The following is a 9,849-nucleotide window of genomic DNA, read 5'->3' as shown; positions in this document are numbered from 1 at the left end:
GCGCCTGATGCTACCGTCCTCTGATGCTACCGCGCTTGCTAACGCCTTTCTCCCTCCGTGTTGTCCATCTTCAGATGGACCAACAGGCCGCAGGTCTGGATCCTGCATGAAGGTCTAGCAAAGCATCAACAGGACTGTTGAAAGCAGGTTTTTTTTTAGCCTTTAGCTCTGAATCCTGACGGAGGTCGACAGGCTATGGCGCCGATGTGCGTAAAGGTCGCTCACGTACGCTAGAACGTAGCAACTGTCCCTCTAGGCCGGAGTTTAAATTTAGACTTTTGTTAAGAACCATAAAACTATAATTTGTGTCCCCCTTAAATACGAGCTGATGCCTTTGGCCTCTGCCCTCGTCTCACGCGGGAGCGTTCCCTCCTATCACAGAGTAATATTAGCCGTAGCCTGACGGGCTAACTACCGTTATTACTGAGCTGATATTTCAGTGTTGAAGAAACAACAGCATCATTTATTGTTTTATACAACTTTATTACAGAAAGATCATTGAGCTGAACAAATATTGAACATGTCATGCTTCATAAGCTAGCAGAGTGTAGCTTCTGGAGTGTCAACAGTGGTTTTATTATCATCGTACAGATATAGGAGCTTTGGAGTCAACAAACTGCCCCCCAACACACACACTCACACACACACACACTCACACACCCAAAGACACTGTTTAAAATGACATTCAAGATTTTTACTATAACAACATGTCACCAAAATTCACATTCTGAGAGCCGATCAGCGTTCCAGGAGTCAGGAAAGTGCTGATGGAGCAAGTTTTCAAGTGTTCCCTTTGATGATTTGGCCAATAAAAACACCGACATGATAGAAATCTGGAGGTAACCGTTCCAAGGACGGTCCAGCAGCCTGGAATTCCGATATGTCGGATTTGGTTTCAGAGTTTGTTCACAGTCGCTAATGAGGCTTTTTTTTCTCCAACGGCTCCACTGCGAGGGCCGTGCCAGCGGGGGAAGTGACATCGCTGGGGGCGTGGCCTGTCCTGTGCCAGGGCCGACATCACTGGAGGCGTGGCCAGTACTGCGACAGGTCGGCCTCGCTGCCTGGAACTTGGACCGGAACTGACACGCCAGGGGAAATCAGACCTGGTAACGGTGAGGCAGAAGACATGGAGCTAATGATCATTACTACTAACGAGGGTGTGGGGACACGAACACACACCTTTAAAAAGAACGCCTCTTACCTGTTGAAGACGCAGCGGAGGACACCATCGGCTGGCCGTTGAGGTGTGGCTGCATGTGCGGCGGGGTGTACGTCTCACAGCTCCTCCCATTCACGGCGGGGCTGGCGGGCAGCATGCAGGAGTACGAGGACTGGCTGGGAGTCTGGGGAGGCGACAGCACTTTAAACGAGCAGCCGATACCTCTGACGTCAGGTGGAGGCCGAGAGACCGTCTTACCTGGACGGGCAAACTGGCGCTCATACTGAAGCTGGGCATGGCGGGCAGGCTGTAGCTGTGGGCCAGAACCGAGTCGGAGCGTCCCAGCATGGATCCTGAGGACAGCGACACTGGACAGGTACAAGAACCACAGTGAAGACACAGGGGACGTCCAGCGGACAGCCTGTCAAGGCGTCCCGGTTCTATTGTGACCCGGGCCTGTTGTGACATCGCCTGGTGTTTGGGTTGGTCGAGGGGACCCAAAGACCTCCTCAGATAATGTCACAGGAAGGACCAGGAGCCACTCCTACTGTTGGGAACGCTGGGAATACCTGCAGTGGTGGTTTGTGGTAGCGGCTGGTAAATGCTGCAGCTAAAGCTGCTGCTGATGGGAATGTGGCTGGACGGGTTGGAGCCTTGGCGACGCTGATTTCTCAGCTTCTCTTCCCTCCTCCACTTTGCTCTTCTGTTGGAGAACCAAACCTGTCACATCACGCAGGAACGCGTCGTTAAAGTTTGCGCAGCGATTCGACGTCGTGCAGACACAAAAACGTCTCCCATAGCAACGCTAGCACTGCCGCCACTTTGAGCCAGTTTAAACGGTGAACCGGAGAAGCCGAAGGCGCCTTTGGACCCCCACAGGAACCTAGATGTTCACTGAGAAGGTCCCTGGGCCGTTTGGACACCTGCAGGTTCTCCTGAAGGCATCAGCTAAGACGTGGAAGCGTCTTCTCACCTGTATTCTCGCCTCGGGGAGGTCGATTTTGTTGGCGAGGCGCTCTCGGGCAAAAACATCTGGATAGTGAGTCCTTTCAAATTCTGAAAGAGAAGCGTAGAAGACGGTGGAAAACCCAAAACGTGGCGTCGCGTTGACGTGAGCGCGCGATGGCGCCAACACCTCCTGACGGGGCTCCTAAACACTGACCTTTCTCCAGCGCTTCGATCTGGTCCTGCGTGAAGGAGGTCCGGTTCCTCTGCAGCTTCCTCTTCAGCTGAAGCCTCATCTGCGTCTCCTCGGAGTCCTCGCCAGGAGACCCCGCGGATCCGTTGTTCTCCCCTTCTGACTGTGGACACTCTGAACCAAAGAGCAGAAGCTCAGAACCTGGCGCCCGTGGCGGCGAGCAGCTCGTGCAGCAGTTTTAAGTCGCGCCTCATTTCGTCGGCGCTTCTTCTGCCAACCTCCACGTGACAGAATGGGAGCTGGTGCTGGGCTGGACCAGACGCAGCTCAGATGTTCTTCAGCGAGCCTCGGTCCACCCCGTCCACCCCGTCCACCCCCGCCCACCCTGGTCCACCCCCGCCCACCCTGGTCCACCCCCGTCCACCCCGTCCACCCCGTCCACCCCCGCCCACCCTGGTCCACCCCCGTCCACCCCGTCCACCCCGTCCACCCCGTCCACCCCCGCCCACCCTGGTCCACCCCCGTCCACCCCGTCCACCCCGTCCACCCCCGCCCACCCAGGTCCACCCCCGTCCACCCCGTCCACCCCGTCCACCCCCGCCCACCCTGGTCCACCCCCGTCCACCCCGTCCACCCCGTCCACCCCGTCCACCCCCGCCCACCCTGGTCCACCCCCGTCCACCCCGTCCACCCCGTCCACCCCCGCCCACCCAGGTCCACCCCCGTCCACCCCCGCCCACCCTGGTCCACCCCCGTCCACCCCCGTCCACCCCCGTCCCCCCTCCAGGTGACTGGTGTTTGCTGTAGTTTATGAAGGCCTAACGTGGGGTCGGGCAGGTGAGGGACGTGTTGGGGATAAAGCAGGTAAATGGAGTCGCTCCCGTGGAACGACGGCGGTGCAGCGGCGTGCGGCGTGGAGACGGCCGGCGCGTGAGGCGCGAGCAGATGGGAGCTTGACTCCTGCTCCCCCGTGGAACTCATCGCGTTTGTGGTGCGAGCCTAATTATTCATTATCCCCAGCAGACACACCCGGAGAGCCCGAGAGAAGCCTCGGTGTCGCCGCCAGTCAGGCGGAAGGAGACACAAATGAGAGCAGATGCGCACGCACGTGCACGCACACGTGCACGCATGCAGCATTTTTACAGACTTGATCCTAAATAAACTGATCACAGATCCGCTGTGATTGCGTAACAGCAATATAAAATATCGATACATTCATAATAAGTCTGTCGGTCTTGAACCGGCTGTGTCGGATAAAAGGTTTGGGCCGGAGGAGGTCTGGGAACGTGTCCGTGACGTCAGGAACCGCTTGGACCCAGCTAAACGTCAATCGTTAGCAGTAACTCACCGCTGGCGGTTAGCGTAGCCCCGGCGTACCAGCCTGAACGTCCTCCCCAGCCTGTGGGACCACTGAGCACCTTCAGTTTGTCAAACATCCCCTCCGTTCCCAGCGTTCCCAGCGTTCCCAGCTGCTGCTTGTCACTGGCCAGATTCCTCAGAACCCGATTAATGGATGAAACCTGCAGGGAGACACGAGCGACCTTTGACCTCCATGTCTGTATCAGCGGCGGCGGCCTTTAGGGGGCGCCTTACATCTATACCGAGTCACTGTCAATGCTAATGTCTACGGTTCCGGGGTCCAGTTTATAAGGAAGGCTAACCCTGAGGCTAACCCTGAGGCTAACCTTAGGCTAACCCTAGGCTAACCCTGAGGCTAACCCTGAGGCTAACCCTGAGGCTAACCTTAGGCTAACCCTGAGGCTAACCCTGAGGCTAACCCTGAGGCTAACCTTAGGCTAACCTTAGGCTAACCCTGAGGCTAACCTTAGGCTAACCCTGAGGCTAACCCTAGGCTAACGCGCTACTGTGTCGTGATGGCTTAAAGAAAAGAAGGTTACACTGGGGATGTTGTCGTTGGTGCAGACGCCCTCCGTCAGCAGCCGATCTCTGATCTCCCAGGCGAAAATGGACGGACACTCTTTCTTGTACTGAGCGATTTTCCCGACCACGTCCGGCGTGGCCACCCGGGGTTTGCTCCCGCCGATGGCCCGAGGCCGTATGGAGCCGGTCTCGTAGTACCGGCCCAGGATCTTACTCACGCAGCCATTGGACACCTGCAGACACAGGTGACTCTCATGACAGTGCTCGTGACCGCAGTGTGGCGTCAACGCTAGTTCCCTGCTAGCGTGTTAGCGCCACGTACAAAGAAGGTTCCACCTGTAAAATCCTGGAGATGTCACATGGTCGCGCGCCGCTGTGAGCCAGCTCCACGATCTTCTGCCTGGTGGAGTCGGGCAAAGGTCTCCCGTTGACAAACACACCTCCCAGCTGGTTTACACCACTGTGAGCTACACACACACACACACACACACACACACACACAATCATCAAGAATGAAGCTCAAACAACAGAGACAGAAAAGCTGGAGGGAATCCTGGTTGCTTTCAATTGATGGGTGGATGGATTGATTAATGGATTGATTGATTGATTGGAGGAATCACATGACCACTCCTGTCTCAGGCCTCTGATGGTGGATCAGCTGATCAACACCTGCTGCAGGTTAAGTCGGGATTTGGCCCAAATCAATCGTCTATTGTCTCCTAATGGCTCCACGGGGACACAAGCATTCTACAGATTTGTGAACCTCTCAGCGGGACGTTCATAAATCCCCCCCCCCCAACACACACACACACACACACACACACACACACACACACACACACACACACACACACACACACACACTCACACACACTCTCTGTCATGAAGCTATTTTGATCAGATGTGATCAGGATTATCGCCACATCAGAACTGTTGAATCCAGGATTTAGGGGGTTTTATCTGATGGTCGGGAGAATTTGGGGTTTTTCTTTGATTCTTTTTAAAATTAAAATCTAATTTTGATTGTATTTTTTAATTTCTTTTTTAAAAAAAGGAACAAACGGGTTATTTGTTCTATTCCACCAACTGGGAGCCACCTTGTGTTTTACACCTGTGCGTGTTTGGAGCCGTTTGGCCTGCTTATAAATCGCTACGTCACTTCCTGTGATCCACCTGACTGATTTATGATCGTGAACGAAGTGAAACGATTTGAGCCTCAGGACGCGCCGACGGCTCAGGAGATCGTAAAACATTAAACAATTAATGTTGAACTTATCCAGAACACAGAGTCACTTCCTGTTAGCACCTGCTGCTTGTGGGTGCCTTTGATGTGATGAGCTTTGATTGACCCTCTTTGTTCTTCCTTAAACGATCAGACGCGTAAATGAGGAGAGGAACACTCACTGTTCTGCATGATGGACGTGACTCCGGACTCCCAGCTCGGCTGACTTCTGAAATCTGCACACAAATCACACGTTCACGGCCCCTGCGTGACACAGGTGCGTGCACAACCAAGGAACACACCTGCTGCGACAGGGAAAGACACCTGAGTTCTTTTCATCAATGATTCGAATTATTTCGGATAATTCGGATATGAATGAGTACAACAATATTACGGTATTACTACGGCTTATAATACTGAGAATACGGTAATGAAATACAATACAAGGTTTGAAACCTAATTAATAAATTATTAAGTTTGATTCCGGAGATCAGAATTAAATCGAAAATAAAATCTAAAATAGCACCCTTGTCAAATTAAAAGGGATGACGTCATTAAGCGGACCAGACTAATAAATATTGGACTAAGATGCGTTTTAATCTAAAAACTTTTTTAATGGGCGCACTCCGGCGCACGCACGCGCAGGGACCGGTGAAAGGAGATAAAAAGGCGGGAGTTTCTGGCGCGTGAGCTGCTGACGACGTGTCGTTCAACACACACACACGCACATAACTACAATACATATAATATACATATAATATACATATAATATACTGTACATACACATATAACTACTGTGTGTGTGCGCGCGCGCGCGTGATAATAATGATAATAAAGCTCCAGCACTGTTTATTTATATTGTTTAGTTTCAGAATGTATCATTTTATTTCCTTTTTTTAATCAATATTGTGTTTTTATATACACACAGTTGTCGGACAATAATCCGTATTGTTAATCGATTCTACCAGGAAAGCTGGTTGTCTTATTATTTAAGAACATTTGCAGGATTTTGCTTTTATCAGGATTTTTTTCAGGAATCTCCAGAGAGAAAATTAAAGAAGAAGCGACTTCATGCCGAGGATCTGACCTGTTTAAGATCGCGCTATAATTAGCTGTGGTTTAATTAAGACCGTCATTATTTTTGCCTCAATTACACCTTTAATTAAGACACCTTTACATTCGATTCTTAAACACATAAAGCCGATTTTTGATAAATAATCAAATAAGACAATTAAACAACAAAGATATAATAAATTATTCGGGCAATAATGTCAAGATTTTGGAAATTCACTCTACTTTTAAAATATGACAAAAAACTGTGACATAAAAATAGTCAACGACAATAATAATTGCTATGACAATAATAACAACAATAATTATTGTTGTTGCCACGGTTTATTATTCTAACTTTAAATGTTGTTTTATTAATTGATAGAATTTTAAAATATGTCAAAACGTATTTTTTTTAAAATATATGAAAATCTATCAATTTCATTTGTAGAAATATAATAATTGTTTATATTGTTTTGTTATTGCTTAGAAAACTGTCATAGAATTAGCGGTTAAAGGGTTTTAAATTTAATTTATCATGAAATTATCTGATTTAGATTTAACCTATAAAAAAAACAGTTTGTCATTTAAAAATGTTTCTCAGTAATATTGAAAACTCCAGATATTTTTGTAATTTAACATGTTTGTCAGAACAATTTAACAACATCCATCCCATAATCATCCTTCATCCGTGCCTGTAAAACACCCCTCTTTCTTTCTTTCTTTCTTTCTTAACTTTTTAATTAGTATTGAACTAATGAGAGAGGGGTGAGAGAGGGAGAAGGAGAGACTTTACCTTTCAGCGGCATGTTGAAGAGAAGTAAAGTTTTCCTCCTTCAGTTTCCCAACAGCTCTTTTCTTCTTTTCTGTCCTTCAATTAGTTTCTCCTTCACTGAGGAGACAAGTGCAGAGAGACGGAGGTGCTCCTCTGAGGAAGAGGGAGGGAGCGGGGGAGTGGGAGGTCCGAGATGGGGGGTATCAGCGAGAGAGAGAGCGAGAGAGAGAGAGCGAGAGAGAGAGAGAGAGAGAGAGAGAGAGAGAGCGAGAGAGAGAGAGATTGTACATCCAAATCTCACTCTCAGTGAGGACGTTTATCCTGGTCCTCACCGGTTTGAAGGTGTGTTTAGGGGTTCAGGTTAGTTGGGGTCAGGAGGTCGGGGTAGAGGTGTGTCCCTGGTGCAGGTGCAGCACATCTGTGAGCCAATGAAGGTCGTAGAATCCTTGTGTACAGATTATCTCCGGTCACATGATGCAGATTTGGAATTCCGGCTCTGTGCTGACGGTCGGTCCAACATTTTTAAGGAGCAACCTGTTACTTTGGGTTTTTACAGGCCAGAACGCAGTGATAAAAAGTCCAAAAGAGGTTTTATTTATCAACCTTCCGGGAGCTCCAGCGTGGATCCAACACAGGAGCCGGGTTCTGCACGTTCACAGGTCCAGCAGGAGACCTCAAAGGAGCAGGGGGGGCACCAAAACAAGAGCCCAAACCCCCCAACCCTGGGAGGCAGGCGCTCCCTCCTTTAATAGGTGGCCTGATGGACCAGCTGTTGGCCATGGGCTCCTCTGCGCCCCCTGCTGGAAAACCAAACACCACCCAAAAGAGGAGTCCAAGCCCAGATCTACTGAGCTAAGGTTGGGGTTGGGGTTAAGGATGGGGGGTGGGTTCAGGGTGGCCCCAGCAGGGCCGTAACTTTATTACAGGTGTTTTACCTGGACCCTTTTTGAGTGGGTCGTCTGCTTAGGTCAGCCAGTCACCTGTGCAGGTTTGTCTGGTTGTCTGAGAACACACACACACACACACACACAAAGGTCTGTGTGTTGACCATGTAATGGTGAGAAGTTGTAGCCCCTCCCCCCCCCATCATCACTTTCCATGTGCCTGATTACCTGTAATTAGCCGTTAGCTGTCAGCGTCAGACAGAAACAGCTCCTGAGACTCGAGGACAGCGGGGGGGCGAAGGAAGGGTGAGCCAGGTCCAGAGGTTCACAGGAGTGTCGGGAGCGACAGGAGCGCATCCAGATGTGACAGTAATCCTGCTGTTGTTGATCCTCTCGCTGGTGCCAGGAAGTGACATCGGCCCCATCATAGTTACACACCTCAGACGTGACACAAACATCCCCAACATCTGTCCTGGTTCGTGTTAGCACATGTTAGCTCATTAGCCAGGTTAAACCCCCCAAAGACATCATAGATATCCTGTAAAACATCCACGTTTTCATTGAATCAAAGATTCCCAACACACTCCAGAGTCACCTGTGTCAACCTTTGTCTTGTCTTGTTTGAGATCCACAGTTGTGCTGTGAAATGCAGATGTGATGAAACACACAAAAACGTCCAGCTGCAGTTAAACGTGACAAAATATTAATCATGTTAAATATTCTAAAAAAGCATTTAAAGCTGCAAGAAATAAAATAAGTGAAATTTATGTAAACCTGCACCTCCCCCCTCTCTGCCACCCACCCACACACCCGCCCACGCACACACACACACACACACGTGCACACACACACACACGTGCACACACAGTTAATAGCTGCTAAGAAATCACATTTAGTAAATTGCATCCTGGCGTTAACCTTTTCTCTAGTAATTAAATGAGTGAGGAGTTCTGATTTAATGAAGTCAGCAATTCACTGTCTCTCTCTCTCACACACACACACACACACACACACTGAAACACACTGAGTTCATCTTGAAAAGAGGTTTTATTATTTGACCATTTCCTGGTTAAATGACGCTAACTGATGCTAACCTCGGGGGAAATTTTCCATTAGTTAGCATGCGGACTTTAGCGTCAGTACGTTTATTCTCCCCGTCCTGTGTGAGTATAAACTGATGAGCTCACTAAAGGTGTTCCCATGAAAACAATCCTGTAGGGAACGTCTGCCCAGTAGACAAATACCACCTCTGACATGTGTAGCTGAAACACTTGGGTTTGTTTGTAGGTGATTGTGTTGCACGAACGGGCCCGCGGGTTTCACCACTGCGCTTTTGTGATCAGTGATTAGAATTTTCACTGAGCTGTTCTCGACCTGCGGCCGACCCCCCCAGCTGCTGCCAACGCTACGATGAGTCTCACCAGTTTTACCCTCGATGCTCACTGAGTAGGAGAAAACCTTGTGTGCAGCAGTTTAGCTTGGGCTTTACTGTAGCCTGAAGCTGCGGATTAGCTTTGGGAGTCAGCTTATTACAAGAGAAACACAAAATAAAATGAAAGCTTTGGCTTCAGCTGTAGTCAATTGAAAATAAACACCAAATGTTTCTGAATTCAGCTTAATTTTGGTTTTGTTTTTTCGTGCTTAAGCTAGTACTACAGCTATAAAATTAGCTATTCTAATCCAAGCTAACCTCTACAGCATATGCTATGATCTGGTGTTGGAGCAATGGCTGAAAGGTTG

The 9,849-nt window shown here is 49.3% G+C and overlaps 1 protein-coding gene across 1 annotated transcript; it reads right to left on the bottom strand.

The window, feature by feature from the left end:
- Positions 1-498: 498 nt before the first annotated feature.
- LOC101069926 (paired box protein Pax-6-like) lies at positions 499-7,358 on the bottom strand. Its single transcript, XM_011616867.2, has 11 exons — positions 7,247-7,358; positions 5,583-5,636; positions 4,515-4,645; positions 4,196-4,411; positions 3,646-3,817; positions 2,322-2,471; positions 2,133-2,215; positions 1,729-1,879; positions 1,418-1,527; positions 1,202-1,343; positions 499-1,103 (listed from the first exon to the last, which is right to left on the bottom strand). Exons 1-11 carry the CDS (start codon positions 7,257-7,259, stop codon positions 1,018-1,020), a joined length of 1,308 nt encoding a protein of 435 aa, XP_011615169.2. The 5' UTR covers positions 7,260-7,358; the 3' UTR covers positions 499-1,017.
- Positions 7,359-9,849: the final 2,491 nt, after the last annotated feature.

The sequence above is a fragment of the Takifugu rubripes genome, chromosome 9 (genome assembly GCF_901000725.2).
Source record: "Takifugu rubripes chromosome 9, fTakRub1.2, whole genome shotgun sequence".
NCBI lineage: Eukaryota > Metazoa > Chordata > Actinopteri > Tetraodontiformes > Tetraodontidae > Takifugu > Takifugu rubripes.
This window is presented reverse-complemented; position numbering and strand designations above follow the sequence as displayed.